Source organism: Lichenostomus cassidix, chromosome 8 (assembly GCF_008360975.1).
Source record: "Lichenostomus cassidix isolate B80296 chromosome 8, HeHo_3.0, whole genome shotgun sequence".
Lineage (NCBI taxonomy): Eukaryota > Metazoa > Chordata > Aves > Passeriformes > Meliphagidae > Lichenostomus > Lichenostomus cassidix.
The window spans coordinates 27,760,549-27,779,898 of record NC_139489.1 but is presented as its reverse complement, the minus strand read 5'-3'; the positions used below and the strand labels follow the sequence as shown (position 1 = coordinate 27,779,898).

Here is a 19,350-nt window from a genome sequence, read left to right as displayed (position 1 = left end):
ACTGTCTGCTGAAATGTTTGATGTTACAGCCTGAGCAATGGTTCCTGTTTCTCCATGGCATTACTCAGGTTTTCATTCTACACTGCCATTCACTTACCTGTTAGCAGGTATCAAAAATTCAGTGTCTTACCTGCATTAGGCATATTCTCATCATGAGGAATATCTGAAAATATTCTCTCAATTATCTGTTTTCTTTCTCACTATAGGTCTTTTCACCACTGATACTCCTTTATCCACTACTTTATCTTGATCTATCAGATTTTTTTTTTAAAACAGGTTTGGACATTAAACCAGTTTCTTTTGACCTTTTCCCCTCACTTCTCAATTTAAACTTCTTCTTATCAGCCATGAAAGCCTGGATGTCAGAAGGCAATTTTCCCAGATAGTCAGATGGAATCCAACCTTTGAAAGCTGTCTCTTTTAACAAACGTTTCCCACTGGCAAAGTATTCCCAAGCCTGCCTTTAGCACTGAACTTTGAGTCATCTGTTGCTCATCAGTACATCAAACGCCCTATCTCCCTCTGTACTGACAAGGAAAAAATTTAGGGTAGTCACCAAAAGGAGACATAATTAACTTAAAAGTAAGTGGTGATATTTCTAAGTTGGAGATGCACTGCAAAATCAAACTGGTATGAAAGCTTGGTGCAACTCCCTGTAAAACAGGCAGACTCATTGCTAGAACATTTATTGTCATAGAATCATGGAATACCAGGTTGGAAGGGATCTCAAGGAACATTTGGTCCAACCTTTCTTGGCAAAAGCATGGTGTAGAAAAGATGGCCCAGCAGCCCTCCCAGCTGCATCTGAAAAGTGTCCAGCATTGGGGAATTCACTGCTTCCCTGGCGAGGTCATTCCTGGTTGGGAAACATTTTCCTCTTGTGTCCACTCAGCATCTCCCCAGCAGTAGCTGGTACTCACTTCCCCTCATCTTTTCCATGTGACTCCTTGTAAAAAGGGAGTTTCCATCTTCTTTTTGTCCCCCTTTAAGTACTGGAACATGGAGATGAGGTCTCTCCTCAGCATTCTTTTCTCACCACCAGACAAACCCAGGTCACTCAGCCTTTCCTCATAGGGCAGCTTCCTGTTCTTGGATCATTTTATAAAAAATAAACTGTGAATTTGCATGTTCTGCATTTGAAAAGAAAAATCCTTATATAACAAGAGCTGTCTTTTGATCAATCCTTGCAACTGATCTTTGTTTTACATACCTCACTTCATCTTTATCACTGTCATTATCTATGGCAACCAAAGGTTGCCCCAAATCCCTATGGAGAAGACCTAATTATTTAAAATTATTTGAAATATATTATATTAAATTTTGGTGAGGGAAAAATAGTGAGGCTGGATAATTTCTTGTGTTTTAAGAAGCTCTGGGTTCCTGCAGAAGCCGTTCACAGTGAATCATCTCTTTGCAGGATGCTCATTCAGGTCATGCCCAAGACACACCCAAGAGGATACAAAGCTCTGCTGTGATTATATAACTTCTCTTAGGAGACAGTTTTCTAATCATGAAATGACTCCACAAGTGAAAAAGACACTTTTGGTTCCAACTACCAGATCCCAGGGCAAAGTACAATATGTGGAAGAAGGGGAACACGAAAGCCACAAGCCTTCCCCTGAAAGAAGGGGAAGGACCACCGAAAGGCAAGGAGAAATTGACGGAGCTTGAGCTTGAACAGCAGAGCCAAAAGCAGGGAAGTGTAAAGTATCCCTGGCAGTTCTGGAACACTGAACCTAAACTAGATTTCTTTAAAATCAATGGAGAAACGTGCTAAGTGCACGAGTCACTGGACTATCCCACAATGCTTGTGCTCAGAAGAAGAATGTCCTTAAAAGCTCATTCATTTCAGATTTACTGTAATGTCATTGCGCTAATTCCAACAAAGCAATTTTCGACCAGCAATCGAGTATACCCACTTTATGCTAATGAAGATTTGATTAGCTGGCTTTCAGGATCTCTCTGTTTCTAGGAAAGACCAAAACTCTTCCATTTTCTTTCCTCAGGCATTCTTTCCAATCTAATTCATATTTGACAAACGAGACGTGAAATCAATTGTGTGTAGTATATACTGTATAATGACCTGCAAAGTTCCTAAAATAGTTGTGCTTGCTCCAGAGCAGTTATTCAGGACTCTGTACACAATTCTTTGGCACTGTTACACCTGGCCAAGTGCCACGGAAAACAAGGCTCTGTAAAACAGAGGCAAACCAAACGGGATGAATTTGGTGTCACAAGAAGTGCTCGTGTCACTTCTAAGTTGCCTCATATCCTACACAGTCATAAACAAATCAGGATTTATTCTCACATTTCCCATTGTGTTTAAGAAAACAGGAATGGAGTGATACTGATAGCTGGGATTGTTCAGCTCCTACTGATGCCTGATGGGTTTTTGTCTTTTCTTTTAATACCCTTTTTATACCTTTTTATACCCTTTCCCTCTCCTTGTACCCTTCACAAACACTCCTTGTACCTTAGCCCTACATGTTTATAACTCTTGTTGTCTGATATTTAGCTTAGTTTGAGGGATTTGCAGCGTGGGAAGATAAAATATTCATACTATCTCAGAACTAGAGGCTCCAGCCTTGGAAGGAGCCTCCTCTCTGGAACATGTTATTGTAAACCAGGCTGTAGTCTCACTTGAGGGAGGGGTAATTAGAGTAGGGGGACAATTACTTCATTTGTTAAGTTTCTTATTGGGGGATTTTAGGCAGATATGCTGATTTGTGAGGTCCATAAAATTGTATACATGTTGTACAAGGTGGGTGCTCCTCAGTGTGATTCCGCCTTTGACGAGTTGTGCACCTAGGATCCTATTAAACCAAGGCAATACCCTTCTCCCTATACAGCTGTGTCTGCTTCTTATTTTTACCAGCTTTAAGGCATCACTACAAACACAAGGACTGTACCCTGTGCCTACACCATCCCCACATCTGTGGCCTTAAGGAGATTTTAGTGCCAAGAGAGCAGCTTGGATTTCTCGGGATTTCACAGACTTCCTTACAGCAGTTTGGATTTCTGTGGATCTGAGAGTTCCTTACCTCTGCCTGGGCATGCGGATGAGAGGCTGTTTGTGGCACCTCTTGCTGAGGCCGAAGAGCTTGTGCACTGTTCTCTGGGCCTTGAGGAAGAGCTGCTTCATGCTGTTCTCCAGCTGCTCGTAGCGCCGTTGGAAATTCGAATCCATTGTCCACAAATGCATCACGGCCGAGGTGTTCAGGAAATAATTCATAGGCAGCCTCTTCATAAATAATTTGAACTCATCTGGAAAAAAATAATTAATTGTCTTTAATTATGCAGCTATGGTTATTCTTGCAGCAGAAATTAACTTCTCATTTGTTTTTTTTCTTGAAGCAATTTTCATAAACTCAATCTTTTGAAATTCTAAAATGGAGCATTTTGACTCTTTCAAAGTAGAAAGGTGACTACATTTTTATTGATAGTATTAGAATAAAGCCAGAAAATTCATATCTATTCATATAATCCAATATTCATATAATTTTTAAAATTATATTAAAGCATATCATCCTTATTTCTGAACCTGGATAATACAAAGATTAAATAACAATCAGATGTTCTTACCTTCAAATATGAGATCTGAAAGTAAATGTGCATTTAACGATCAATGTTTATTGACTCATTTGAAGAACATCAGAAACTGTCTTAAAAGAAGTATATTCCAATACTTGGGAAATGCAAGTAAATGTGATTTTACAGGCCATTTCTCTTATATGTATGTTATTTCACCTGAGACAAGCCATTAAATTAGACTTTCATAAGTATTTATAATTAAAATGGAGCCTTTCAAAGCATTTTACGGTACTTCAAAATTTTATGACACTTCAAAATGTTCCCGTAACTCCTTTTTGACTCTGAAGTGATGGAAAGTTCTTCAATCACAAGGTCATTGCTACTGTGAACATCTCATGCTTTGTGACTTGTTCTGGTAGCTCAGTCCACACAAGATATGGAGACAGAATCTTATTAACAGACTTTTGTTAACCAGTGAATCTGTTTCCGTTAGTAGAATGATTTATAACTTCTGAACCTAAATAAACTTGCATTGAAAGGGCTCCAGTTACTGGGGAAATATGGGAGAATGAGTGGCACACTTGAATGCACACGTTTATCCTTTTTCTGTCCTGTTTCCATGTATCAGTAGGTTCTCCTGCCTGCCCTCCTGCCTGCTGCTATCCTCCCACCCTTCACAAGCCGTTTTTCCCTTTCAGCTTGTTCCTGCAACAAAGTCACTTATCCCACAGTTTGGCTTTCACCCTGCCAGATGCTCCTTTTGGGTAGTCTGCACTTCAGCAGACTATGTGAAAGCAAAGATCCCACTGCCTGAAGTAGCCTCCCTCTTCAAACAAAAAAAATCATAATATTGAACATTCGTGTAATTTTAGGTTGCTCGTGGGAGGGGGTTGATTGGGGAAAACGTCTGCTCTCATCAAAGAATACTCCATTACCATCCTTGCTCATAAGTCTCTTCGTTTTAACTTTAATTTAGGGTTTTTAACAACATTTTTAAACAAAGCAGGCAAAAAAAAATTCTTTTTCATGGGTGGAGAAATAAAGATTTTTTGTAAATAAGCTGTAGCACCCTTGACCACATCCTGAGGCACATGGGACAGTGATGGAATACAAACATTTTGGCAGAGCATTTTCTGTGATGGGTGAAGACTCACAAGAAGGCTAAAGGCATTGAAAGGTCTTCTGGAAGGTAAAAAATGAAAGGCAAGGGGCAAAGATGATGATTTTATGTTTAACCAAGTCATTTTAATAATTCCTCTGGCAATGTGTTGTTCATTTTGCCCTCTTGCACAGCACTTCTGGCCCTGTGCTGTCTTTAAGGAATAAGGGAAAGGAACTGTTTCTTTATCTTGTCAACTATTTGGAGCCTTTCATCTTTGGTTTTTTCCCTCCCTTAATTTAATCTAAGTTGGTTTTTGTCCTCTGTCCAGCAAGAGTGTCCATTCCTGGGTGTACAGCTAACAATTTGAATTAATGGGAATATTTAATAAATCCTACAAATTAGCATCTCTGCAAAACTGAGTGAAATTTTGGGAAAAACAGTTCTGTTTTCTCCTTCCTAAGTGATAATTATTCCTTCCTCAGAATTATAGAATAGTTTGGTTTGGAAGGGACATTTATAGTCCAACCTCTACTGCAATGAACAGAGACACCTTCCACTAGATTAGGTTGCTCAGAGTTTCATCCAAACTTCCCAATCTCTGATTTCTTGTTGGAAATGATACAACTTTCTTTTTCAGTTTTAAATAACTTCAGTCATGGCTTTGTTCACCATTGCCAAGAACCCAGCCAGGTTCTGTTGTTGGTTTAATCTTTAAACCACTGAGGCTTTGGGTCTGACTGGGCAGGGCTTGATAAGCTTCAACAAACAAAAATGGAGTTGTGGAGGCCTGGGATTTTAAAGTTTACATGTTGGGAATCTAGAAGATATGGAGGAGATAAATAGATATTACCCCCTGGCAAAGAGAAGAATGCTAAGGGAACCACAGAACTGACCAAATGAACATTAAAGGCAAAGGGTTTGATATCCAATAGAAGAGCAAACACTAACTAATGAAAAGAATTCTGTAATGTAGAAACAAGGAACGAGAAATTCTTTGTTTTCTATAAATGTATCAATATGTGAAAAGTCTTTTAAGGGACCTGTGGAGTTGGAATGATTTCCAGGGCACATCCTGGCCAGAATAAAGGAATGCCAGACCCACTGACAGCTCAGAGACAATGTCAGAGAGTTTCATTCCTTCCCGAGCTCAGTGACATCCTCACACTGCCCTTGCCAGTCCTCTGTCCCTCCCAGGTCTGCACAGAGGGTAGGATAGAGGATTATGTTTGGTGTCCAAAGGAACCACAGTCCTTTTGGCCTGGTAAAGCCATCCAAACGTAAAGATTTGAAAATTTAAAATATCGTAGTTTAAAAAAAAAAATAACAGGAAGTAAGGTTAACTAAGCTGATAAAAACTATACCCTTTGCATTTTGATTTTTATAAGACCTGCAGCTTATAAAAATCAGGCAAGTTCTACCAACTTTAGAGAAGTGAAGGTATATATAGATATAAAAATATATACTCTGACACCTTGGGAGGATTAGATCCCAAAGCCACATTCCTGACTACCCGCTTAATTCCTAAATTCTCTTCTCCCTCCTGTTCCTCGGAGAGGCTGGAATATCTACTTAAAATGAGCTTCATGAAACCAAAACAAAAGCAACTCCCTCCGGAGACAACAGACTCAGACGATGCCTTTTCAGCCCTCATCCTGCTCTAATCACTTATTTAAGGAACGTTGTCACTTTGCTGTCCTCTGCTCGGTGGCACTAATCTCTGCAGCTAACAACTGCTCGATGCAGTGTTTAGCAGTGATAAGGAGGGTTTACACTCCTCAACTCGCAATGCAACAGCATTGCCAATGAGAAAATGTTGCTTTTTCTGCCTGTTACAAACATCATCTTTGCCTACCCCTGTGCCCTGCCTGATCCTGCTAATGAGCTCCAGGATGCAGGTAGAGGAGAGACAGATAAAATGAGCATGGTTGCGTGGTACCTGCTGCATATAAAAAAAATAGAAAAGATAATGTGCCCATATCTTAAACAGACACATTTCATGATCTGTGAAACTACAACATGAACTCCTAACACTGAGAGATGATTAAACTATTACACTCTAATCAACAGCCGGTGCCAGCCATTCCCGAGGATTAACAGCCAGGATTACAGTCCCGGGGGGCAGAGAAATGGATACTTTTAAACACCAAATCACAGAATATCCTCAGCTGGGAGGGACCTGCACGGATCATCGAGTCCAGCTCCTGGCCCTGCACAGGACAACCCCGAAAATCCCACCATGATTCTTGGTGCTACATAAAATCTGATTTCAACACTTATTTTCACACGGGTAGCGCATGCAATACGATTTTATATATTCTTAACCACTTGCAAATAAGGTGAAAAAGCTAAAACATTATGTGCAGTGGTGGGTCAAGCAGGTTCATTTGCTGGCTGGTTGTGTCTCTTTTCTCTTCCTCCTTTCTGCCAGGTCAATCTCCTTTGTGTCAACAGTGCCTGGAGATTGAAATGGCATCCCATATTTCAATGGGAAAGAATAAATGAGAAATATCATAATGGGAGCAAACATTACTGCTGAAATCAGATGAATATCAGCCGTATTTAGGCTATGAGAAATCCCTAGAGCTGCAGAGGTGTAATGTGGATTTTCGGTGTTATTTGGAATCAGAGCAGGACTAAGTGCTGAGTGCAGTGATTAACACTCTGCACACCGAGCTGGCAAAGGCCAGCAAAATGCAGGAAGCCTCATCCAAGGATTTGACAGTGCTCTCTACAAGGGAAAAAGGTGCCTGCTCTGTGTTGGAAGAGAGCAGGAGCCCTGATTTCTCTGCTGGCAATATTTGGATTATCCCTGGTGTATTGCTACAAGGTCTGTACAAAACTGTCCCACCTACAACACCTCAGCACACTTCTGGTTTTGTTTCAGCTGAGGCTGAGTGGTTTGTGGAACTTTTCCAGGCTGCTAAAATGTCTTGGGTTAGCTTCTTTCCTAAGATCCCTTGTGGAGGATCTGTGGAAGCATCTTGGAAGTCAATGGATTTCTACCTGCTTGGGGATTCAGAACATTAGGTTATTAAAGGTGCCACAGGCTGACATCTGGCAGCAATGGAATGCTGGAAATAGGGAAATACCAAATAATATCACTGCACTTCCTTCTCCTGTTTTCTTTAGAGTAAACAGAGCAAGTCCACGACTGAGCTTTCAAACTGTCATTCCTAAAATTTTCTTTTAAATCATATAGGCACTGTTTCCCCAATCAGTGTAACAGAGACTCAAATTCAAATCTGACATGGATTTTTATAAAAAGAAAAAGAATATTATCTTTTTTCCCGCTGGTTCTTATTATGGCTAAAATTTATGACAACGTACACATGAAAATAATTGTGGTGAAAATCTACATGTAATTTAGGACAACATAAAACAAAACACAGTTTGAAAAGAATCTGCATTTGAGGATATGCTAAGAAAAAAGTTGTTTCATAGCAAAGTAACCTACAAAAAATTGCAGCCACCTTCTCCCAGTCTCCAGAAATGACAGTTTCTGGGGAGATGACATTCCATCAAGCTTTATTCTGTTGTTTAATTTAATGTTGTATTCTGATGAGCCATTTTATCTCAAATGAAATAATTTTTTCTTACGGAACAAAACCTTTAGCATTGAAAATTACAGTCCAGTGTTTCAGTAAATATATAACCCTGTCTAATTGTGGATTACATTGTCTGCCCAAAATCAATTTTAATTTTTTTAAACCATATTCAAACCTTGAAAAAGCAATTATGTTTCCTGAGCAAAAGCAGCCTGACAATAACTGAAAAAGTTTAAGAATCCTTCATTGACTGAAAGATACTATTCACAATTTTATATAGTCTATGTATTTTCTAATATTAATAAGGATTTGGACTTGAGTGGTTTTTTCATTTAACAAAGTTCAGTAAAAGTATGTCTATAGGAGAAAACCCCTTTTTACATCACATTATCATGTCAAAATTTATCATTAGACAGCAATTGTAATGGGCTGTTTTGTCACTTCTCTAAGTGATGTTTTAAGGAAATACTTTTCTTCCTTAAAAATCTATACATCTGTCATTCCTCTTTTTTAATCGAGTTCTTTAACTCGCTCTGAAGGTATTAAAGTTCTGCCATCACAGTCTAGAAGTGAGTAATACCTCATGTGAAACAGTCCTGCTTTGGCTCTAACAAAATGTTACAGTGGGATGAAGGCAAACTGACAGAAAACCACTGGTCTCTAACAAGGGAGGGTGTGATGCTGAGTGAGCAAGCAATGATATCATCTGCTGTGCTGCTCCAAGTGAGAGTGCTTCACACAGATTCAAAACTAGCTGCAGTGAGTTCTGGTTCTGCTCTGGATCTCCTCTTTTCTCACTCTCCTAATGAGAATGGCAAATGATCATTGCTCTTTACAGAGCACTGCTGCTTTGGGAAGCCAGCTTGCTTTTTAAACTGTAGTGATGGGATCAGGTGTGAAGTCAGAGCTGATGTTTCCTTGGGCAGTCTGTAGTCCAAGGAGAGATCATCTCCTGGCCCAAGCAGCTCAACTCTGACAGCAGATCAGCTTGCTCAGGGCTTGGTCCAGTCAGGGTTCAGAAAGTGCTGCAATCAAGGCTCAGCTGCCCTCATGGAGAATGAATTTCTCCAAACCCCCAGTGTGAATCTCTCCCGTTTCACTTCATGCCTGCTGTCTCTCAGCACACAGAGCCTCTCTCTCTCCCCTCCCTGCACTCAAGGTGGCTGCTCTCAGCTCCCTGAAGTCTCCACACCAAGGCTGACCAACCAACCCCTTCTCCTGGTGCCTCTCCTCCCAGGGCAGCTTCTCCAGCCCTCTCCTCTCTGAGGACATCCCTGACCACACTCCAGGTTGCTGATGTCTTCCCTGTACTCTGGAGCCCCAAACTGGATGCAGATTCTGAATGAGGTCTAACAGTACTGAGGTGAATCCCCTCCTTGACATCCTGGCCCCTGACCTTTGTAGCCCCACAGTGTGCCCTTGGCACTGTCAGGCCACTCTGTTCTCTGCTCCAGGAACTTTCCTGCAGAGCTGCTCCTGGCCAGGCAGATCCAGCACTGACTAACACTGGGGCTTTGCCTCTCCAGAGCAGCATTTTGCTTTTTCCCTTCTTGAACTTCACCAGGTTCCTGTTGTCCCAACCCACAGCCCGTCCAGGTCCCCCTGTATGCCAGCCCTGACCTTGAGGATTCCTGTCTCACTCCCTCAAACTGGCAACATCTGCAAACTCGATGAGAGTGCACTTCGGTACATTCTCCTAGTTATTGTTAAAGAAAGCAAAGAGAAGAAGTCCTGGGATAGACCCTGGCTGGGTCTGGGATAGACCCTGGCTGTGTTCCACTTGCCACCAGTGTTCAGATAGGATGTGTGACCCTCTAACCCTGCACTGTGTCCACCACAACATTCTGGTATCCAGGGTAACATACAGTGCTCTGGATGGAAGGACAAAAAACGGTAAAAATCCAATTGTGTGATCAGATTCCGTGGGTAGAGCCTTGCTAAAACTGAAGTAAATGGTACTCATTGCTCTCCTATCATCCATAAATCAGCATTTTATCGTGGAGAGAATGAGATGGGGCAGAGATGATTATTTATCATCTTCTCCCTCATGTCCCTTGGCTTCACCTCAGCTGGCTGCCAGATGCCCCCCAAGCTTCTCTGTCACTCCTCACAGTGACAACATGAGATGAAAAAGTTCCTAGAATGAGACAAGGACAGGGAGATCCCACTTACGAATTACAGACATGGGCAAAAGGGACTCAGTTTTGGGAGGATTAATATATTGCTAGTTAAAAATAGAGCAATTCCTCACTGCCAAAACCTTGCCAGGTGAACCTGATACATCTCCAGAAATGTTGCCCAAGAGGACTCAGTCCATGATTTTCCTAGGAACCAGAGTGAATCTGGTCAGTCAGTAATTCCCTGCACCATCCTTTCAGATTTTTTTTGATGATCAGTGTAATGTTTGCCTTTCTCCAGTCATCAGGGATATTCACAGTCTCCACAATCTTTCAAAACAGGAAGACTTTACCAGGAAATCATGTGTTTCTCCAAACCCCAGATTAACTACCATGGGCTGCCAGGGCTCAGGCTCTCTCCACAAACCCCTGACTGCTCCCCTGCTCACTGCTGGTGCCTCTTTCACTCTGTGCATCCTTTTCCCAAGCTCAAGGACCTGCAGTACCTTCTGGTGAAGACTTGAGGGCAAAGAAGGCATTAAGTCCTTCTGAAACAAATCCCTAAATCACTCAACCTATTCAGCAGCAGGCTCACAATTCCTTGTTCAATCTTTCACCACCAAGACAACCCCAGAAGCTTTTCTTGTTGCTCTTGGCATCCTTGCAAGCCTTGGATGAAGCTTTGCCCATCACCATCTCTGAATGCCTGGGCAATATTCCCGAGTTTTTCTTTGGTAGGCTGTCCCTGTTTGCACCTCCTGCACTGCTGCCTTTTTGCTTTGGCACTCTGCCTCGAGTTGCCCATTTTAGCAAATCCCAGGGTATGACCTGAGTGTCAGAATGAGCAGTTCTGCTGGAGGATGTTGTCCTGAAAACCTGGCCAGCTTTCCAGAGCTCCTTTGTCTGCAGAGGGAACACCTTTTCCCAGGTCCCAGAATGGGGTGAAGAGACTTTCATGAAGCCCAGGTGTACATTCTGCTTCTCTCCTAGCCCCTCCTTTTCAAATCCTGACCACCACTGTCACCCAGATATTCCAGAGGCATGACTGACAGATGAAAAAACTGCTTAAGGAACTTGAAACTTTACATGAAATTTAAAAAAAAAAAAAACACCTGCAGTTTTAGTTCACTTGTGGTGTGTTTTTCCTTCAAAATAACCTGTCTCCTTGTCTCTGCTGTACACCTGGTTTTAATATGACTCCAGCCTTCCTTTGGCACAATTCCTTCTAGCAGGAAGCCAAAATAAACAGATAATACTGCATAAGGAAGAGCAGCGACAGTCAGAACCAACAGGAATATTCACACCAGAAGCTCTCCTTGAAAAACACTAAGGAGATATCTTGAGCAGCTCCAGAAGTTTATTTCCCTGCAGAAAAGGTGACACAGAGCAGCAAAGTCAGCCAGCCCTGCTCTGTGTCCATTTCAGGATTTTCTGCTGGTGCTGCAAACAAACCTATTTTTTAATATAAATATTGGCTGGTTTTGCTTACAGGTTAGGAGTTGGAAAGAAGAGTGCCAATTAATCACACACAACAGCCAAGGAAAGCTGCTAGAGCTACTCATGTCACCACCAAGAAGGATCTTACATAGAACTGTGCAGAGAAAAGAAAATAAAAGGCATTTTGTGAAAGGATTTTTGGGATTTCAAAGTTAACTTAACTCTTCAGAAATTTTCTAAAATTTTCCAAATGCTTCTAATTCCTCTGAAATCCTCTAAAAGGAACATTGCAAGGTTTGCCTCTTTTGCTTTGCTTTGAGTCAGTCAAAATACTTCACCTTAACAGAAGAGAATTATTTTTTATTGTTATGGCAACCTTTAGTTTCACATTATACCATCAAAGTGATGAAGTAAAAAATTGCAAAAATGAGTAAACTTTTCAAAATGAGGATTAAGTTCTTTACTGCATGCCTTAAAAAAACAAACAAACAAATAAACAAAAAAAACAACCCACAAAACAACAAACCATGATTTTACTGAAAGATTACTCCTAGTTGGTTTATTCAAAGTAGCTTCCTCTGTGTTTTGTAACATTCTGTATATAAATCTTCATCTCTGCTACACTTCAACAGACTTTTCTGTTTATACTGCAAGCTCTTCAGAGAAGAGCCTGGCTCTTGTTTTATCTTTATAGGGCAGTTAGCACAATAGACCTCAGATTTAATTGTTGCCATTTATTACAAATAATAAAAATAAATTTGCCTATAGCTCCAGGCATCTTAACCCTCCATGGAGTCCTCTGTGGGAGCTGCAATTGGTGTGAGGAGCAAGAGTTCTGCCAGGAAATACCTCCTAATGCTCATTTTATCACCTTTCCCTGTACTGCTTGTGAAAACCTGCTGCTCCAGCAGTGTGACCACCCTGTTTTCATTCCTATTCCATAACGATGCTTTTCTAATTTTAATCAGGCAATAAATATGACAGCCAGTCAAATACCAGTGTCAGCTGTAAATCAAAACCTGAAAGCCCAAAGCTGGAAGTGTGAGAGGATGTAAAAACCATGGGATGCACATTTCAAATGGTTGGATGCGATTGCTGTTCATTAAAGTGCTGCCTCAATATTGTGTAGATGGTATTAAAGAGATTTATAAAAGATAGATGTTTTTTAAAATATCCCACCATGATTCAGAAGCCTGGAGAAAACAAAGTGCTAAAATGAACATATATTTGTTTTTATGTTGCCATGAATTTTAGCTCCTCGTGATGCATTACTCAATTTGTCAAAGAAGTAGCAGCTGTGTTCCAAGAAATATATGGTGGAAAATAATCCAATTGAAAGAAGCAGAAGACTGCAGCTGGAAACAAGCTTATTTCTTCAGAGAAGAGACAGTAAATCTGAATTTTCCTTCCCCTTCTCCCTCCAATTTAGGCTAAATCAGCCAGCTCTCCTGATAATTAAACTATTTCCTTCTCCAAAGGATTTCTCCTTCAATCTTTCTGAAGGACAAAGGGAACAAAGGAAGGAAATATAAGTTTTCTGCAAGATATGGTCTCTGGTTTTGAAGGAGGAGAGGAGCTCCACACTTCCTTTTGGACAAGCCATTTGAAGTGCAACAATCCAGCTGATACAGAAACCTCAGGGGAGCAAATTTGGATGATCCTGGGGTAGATTTGTAGGTTGGTTTGTTTTTTTTTTTTTGTTTGATTTCTTTTTGAAGTGAGGAATGCTGCAAGGGGAGCTCCTCCCAGCCCTGTGCTCTGCAAGAAGGAAAGAACTGGGATAAGTGTCAGGGATAAGGAGGTGGAATTGGTGGGGAACAGAGATCCTCTGGTCAGTCATTTAGATATTGTCCTGAGGAAACTCATGAAAATGTTAAAAGTGACAAGAGGAAATGGCTTCAGACTGCACCAGGGAACCTTTAGGTTGGGTATTAGGGAAAATTTCCTCATGGAAAAGGTTGCCAAGCATTGAACAGACTGCCCAGGGCAGTGGTGGATTCACCAACCCTGGGAGTGTTTCCAGACTGTATGGACATGGCTGAACAGGGTGGTGGTGCTCCTGATGGTCAGGCTTGATCATCTTCAAGGTTTTTCCCAACCTTCATGATCCTGTGATTCCACCACAGCTGTTACATATGTGTATAAACACACAGACACACATATCTATGTATGTTTTGGAGTTAATGCTAGCAATGTCAGCCTGTTACTGGAACAGGAAACCACAAATGCTCCTCTCACCAGCCCTGAAACTCTCCTGGTGCCACATGAAGGTGGGAAAATTGCAGTCAACATTGGTAGTAAAACCAGAAGATCATCCTGTAAGCTGTGGATTGATTGGGAAGCTCTGCTGAGCAGGAGATAACAACCTTGCCTGGACTCTGCCATGAGCTGAAAGAACTCACATTTTCTACAATGAAGTGGCTTTTTTCTTATTCTCAATCTAAATATGACCTTGACAGCAAATTCCCTTTTCAGAAACCAGAAAGCCAGACTGCACAGCTGTCTCTGCAAGTCCTGGCATCTGAAGGACATTCCCTTCATCCTGTCAGCTTTGCTTGCAGGTGAGATTTTGGTTCATTACTCCTTTAAAAATGTTTCTACTGCTGCCCTTCAAAGGGATGTGCCTTGGAATCCACAGTAAGCTCTCAAGAAAAATGTCTCCAAAATCTATCTCTATGGGTTATTTTGGAAATTTTTTTGTGAACATTTTTATGACTTCAATGTGGTTTAGCAGTAATTCTGCAACATGGATGTCCCAATGTCCTTTATTACCTTTCTGCAGAGCCATAAATGCACTCAACACATAAGAAATAATCCCTATGGGTAGATATAGATACAACTTTTGTCAGTCCAAAATTTACTTTAGCTGATCATGCTGGGAACTCCTGCAGTTTGAAAACTGGGTAGGGTAAATAAACATGTAATGATTCACAGGAGGACAGATGAGGGGAGAGAATGAGTGAAACTGAAAAGTGTTCTTGGAAAACACATTGAAGTAAATAACCAGTGTTAAGCTGTTCCAGGAGAAGATTTAAGGAGCTATGAATCAGAACAGACAACACTGCCCTAGAAGAAAAGAGAGGCCACAGAGTGACATCACTCTTAATAAAGCAAGCCCAAAGCTGCCAAGGCAGATTGGAATTCCACCAAGAACGAGGAGGTTTTGTCACTAGCTTTGAAGGGAATTACATTATGTCCTGTACATGGTGGACATAAGTAGAATTATATTAGATCAAGCCTTCTGCTCCTCCTCTTATTACAATGTCATCACAGTGTTTGAAGTATCTCAGAGTGCAAAGCCATGGAAAACTTTAATAAGTGGATTTGCCAGGTGCTGCTCTAGCAGGAGTTGTATAATGCTTTTAGTTTTGGAGCAGGGGCAATTATATCAGCTGTACCATCATTTGTGAAGCAGGGGAGGGACAATTTAGACACTGACTCTCCAAAGAAATTATTCACATCCCACCTGTTCATTTTATTAAAACAGTGACACCTCCACAGGGGTGGGAGAGGTGGGGAGCATTGGTCACAGAAGGAATGGCAGCTTGGTGGATCTGCTCGTGTTATTGATTAAACTTCCTGACAACCACAGAGGGAAGTTAATTACTGGGAGGCAAATTAACACCCCTGCAAGATAATAGAGAAAACAATAATTATATTAAGAACTCAGGGGGCTAAGTTTTCTTGGCCCTGAGCCTGAAGCTGTGAGTGGTGTTTGAAAGCAAACCACAGCTCTACTGCTCAGGGGCAAATAGTTTGAACCATATTGATTGAAGTCTTTATTCTCAGTGATTAAAAAGCACCTTTATCTGCCAGTGAGTCAGTTCAGACTGTTCACAAGGAGTCTTTCAATTAAGATTTCAAATGAGACTCACTGTGCATGGCAATGGGGCTGTCCTGGGCAGCAGAGAGCCCCAGACTGTCACCTGAGTGACCTGGGCACACCTTGGAGGGACACATTCCCCATCCTCCCAATCCCATGGGAACAAAGCTCATTCGATGGCAAGGTTGGATTTGTTGTGTCTATAAACTGAAGAAATCTGCCAGTATCCAGTTGGAATTCCAGGTTTCATTTTTAATCTTGTTTTGCATGCATTTTGATTGAATCACAGGAAAAGCAGGAATATGTCGCTGGAGCACAGTGAGGGAGGAATTCTAGTGCAAACTGCCTTCACTGCAAATGACAGAGTGGGGCTATGAATTTATGGTCTGCCTGTGGTGCCAAGGCAAACCTTGTCATCTTGAGAAGTTATTTAAGATTTGGAATCTTGACATTGAGTCTGAAAATCAGTCTGGGCACTTTTTTCCCATTATAAATGCAGTAAGTTTCTTCTGATCAGAGTGTACAACACAGAATCTCTGTTTAAACTGACATTTTCAAATTATGCCTGCAGTTGCCTTCTGCCCTTTTACTTCCTTTTAGTAATTTGAAATAGGTATAAATGAGACATTTGGTGCATTACCTGTGTTTTAAAGTGTCTAACTTAGAATGGAGTTTCTCTTTGAGGGATTTTTCTCAGTCTTTTTTTGGTGGGGGTGTTTTTCTGGTTTGGTTTTTTTTGCGGGGGGGGTGGAGTTGAATTGGGTTGGTTACTTTCTCTTCACCTGTACTAGAAGAATCTTAGGGAACACGAAAAATGCCAAGATAATTTTTAGCTGATTAAACGCCAGCCTGAATTTTTTTAGAACCACATTACTGTAGTTTACACAGGAGTTATTGAGGGCATTTTTTAGCTCTTAGGGTTGTCATTATTACTGCTGGTAAGAAGGGAGAAGGCTGGAACTCAGGTCAGTGTCTCCCTGATGTCAATCTGCAAGCTTGGCAGCTGGGAAGAATTCCCTTTTTCCCTGTCAGCCAGGTGACTTTGATTTGAATGCAGTGAGAGGCAAGAAAAAGGAATCCCATGGTGTCCTCTTCTGCTACAGCAGTTTTGAGAAAGGATTTGTGCCACAGGAACAGCAAAAATCGGTGCCTTATTGGGGTGGCAAACAAAATAACACTTGATTTTTCTGACTAGATAGAGGGATTTGGAAGGTTAAACTTCCCAGCCTAAATGCAGATTTGCCCCAGCTTTTCTGGAGCTGTCCATCATAAAGAACATGACACTGTAATCACAGAAATGGTTTAAATGTTTGTTTGATGAAGAGGAGGAGAAAGACTGTTCCACTGGCTGCATTCCTTAATGCACTGCCAGGAGATATTAACATAATCCATAATTAAGCTGATTTCCAACTGCAGCTGACAATAGAGTATGAAATGATGCAAAAGCTAGTACTTATCTGATGATGCAGCCTTCTTGCCCCCAGGTTTCCTGTGGCTTTTGGTTGGGATTCACATTGGCTCTTGAAGATTTGAATTTGTCTGTGGCTCTCCTCATAGTGCATTCTGTATATCAGATTTCTGAGGTTTCTCTCTTCAGCACTGGACAATCTATTTAAATTTATTTACATTATTTTTTCTTAACTTCAAAATTTGTTCTATTTAAATCTAAGTTTAAAAATGAACTTTACATATTTTTTAACTGCCTGGCATTGAACCTGCTTTCTTCAAGCATCAATGTATTTTTAGCAAATTAAACAAGTCTGGCTGTATCTGTTATTTTTTGATTCCTACACAAAAAGAATGACAAAGTAACTCAGCAGATGCATTACTCTGTATTGGTATGTGCTGAGCATCTAGGAGTTATGAAGGAATTATAACTATAATTCTCTTTTCTGAGAAATACTAAGGGATTTGTGTAGATTTGGAGATCAAAACCAGTTTCACAGATCTGGGATGCAGATGTGCTTAGTGGAAAAAGCCTTTCGTGTTCCAAAGCTGCCATTCTACAGCATGGGCTTATTTTGTTTGGGAAAACATAAACTGAAGGAGAAGGGAGACTTGGGAAAGTGTATCAGCAAAATATGGAGGCTTACCACATTTTGCAGCTTGGAAAATGGAGCTACAAATTCATGACACTATTAAAGGGATAATTCTGTAAATCTCACTGCAGATTATGGAGTGCTGGAGATGATCTTTCCTATTACTTTCTGTAGGTTTTGCATAAAAGTAATTATACTGGATGCAAATGCTCCCCCCCAAAAATAATGGAATGGTTGAACTTCCTCATCTTCAGTATTACTGATATTTAATTCAGTAATAAGCTTATCATCTCCTCTATTAGAACCCACTTTCTTCAACCCTTTAAATCCAATTCTTTTATTCAAGGGATTTTGGGAACATCATTAATTCAATCATTGTAAAGAATGGGAAAAATATAATTGAACTGAGGAACAGGACTCCAAAGTCTCCAAAGCAATCTCTGCTGATGCCAACAAAAAAAACTTCGGTAACATCTATGCAGTGCTATGTATTAACTGAGGATTCAGACCTCATTTTGAGGTGAACCTTTCAAAACTGTGCCTTTTTGCAGATGATTTTAAGTCAGTACATGTAAAGGGTAACCAATGCTCAATAGCAAGACATCCCAGAGTTATTAGGGAATTATGGAATGCAATAGACATGAAATCCAAATCCAGTGAAACCAGGGATTTAAGAACAGCTTGCACCAGCAATTCACTTCAGTTAGTACTTTGCAATCAAAGCAGTGATGGAGGATGGATGAACAATGAAAAAATAGTTTCAGCAAATATTAATGTGAAAGTTAATATCAATTTACTTTGGCTGTACTTTCATCACTTGCACTTTCTGTGACACTGAAATTTACCTTTTGAATTATCTCTGTAAAGCAGATACAGAAGTGACTGGAGAAAACCAAACTCGGCATTTTGAGAAGTTGTTTGTCATTTAAAGCTGTAGAAGGATGCACTTCAAAATAGTTACAAGGTGACTTTTGATGTTTAATTCTGTCTGTGAAGGCACAGATCTGCAGTGTTTGTGCTCAGTGGTCAAACCCTTCAAGGGCCTCCTTGGCTCTGGTTTTGCTCTCCTTAGCTGATGTTGGAAATCCAGGTGAAATCCCTGAAGTTAATGGACTACAAATGTTTCCCACAGATACATATTTCAGTGCTTTATTGAGTCACCTTTGAGCCCAACTGTGGCAGGCAAATTTCTGTCCAGTTGGTCGTGGGTGGGCTCATTCCTTCCATCCTTGTTGGTGTTTAAATGTTTGAAAGAATGAGTTTGTCATTTCAAACCTCCTTTGAAATGATGTCTCGCGGTATTTATTGCACATCTCCTGATCCATTGCTTTGCAAGGCAATATTCAAAAAGAGATTTGGTTGCCTTCAAGAGGGAGGGGAAAAAAATCCACTGCTCAGCATATTGTGAAATATGCAGAGAGAAGGCAACAAGCTGCCATTGCATGTCAGATATGTGAAAATAAATGCTTGATGGAAGATTTTACTTTCATGTTTGCAGGAGGTCTTTGTGATAAAAAAAGAAATTAAGAAAATGCAATTTTGCCATTTTCTGTTGTTTGAGCAACCCTATCATTCATGTCCTTATTTATTTTGATAGCCTTTTTAATTCAGAAACATGAAATTAAGTCACTACAGGGACTGCTAGAATTTTTTTTTTTATGTCAACGACCAGATCACCTTAAAAGAAAATTGCTGTCATTTCAATTGTTTAAATGAATTGTTCAGATTTCCAAAGGCACTCAGCAGCCAGCCACAC

At 40.6% G+C, this 19,350-nt stretch overlaps 1 protein-coding gene across 2 annotated transcripts in view; it reads right to left on the bottom strand.

The window, feature by feature from the left end:
• The window catches only part of LOC146434208 (BMP/retinoic acid-inducible neural-specific protein 3), a 198,612-nt gene that overhangs the window by 39,518 nt on the left and 139,744 nt on the right, over positions 1-19,350 (bottom strand). For both annotated transcript variants that reach the window (XM_085068657.1, XM_085068658.1), the window contains exon 7: positions 3,042-3,264. In XM_085068657.1, coding sequence (XP_084924783.1) covers positions 3,042-3,264 — 223 coding nt within the window. The remainder of the gene's footprint in view (positions 1-3,041; positions 3,265-19,350) is intronic.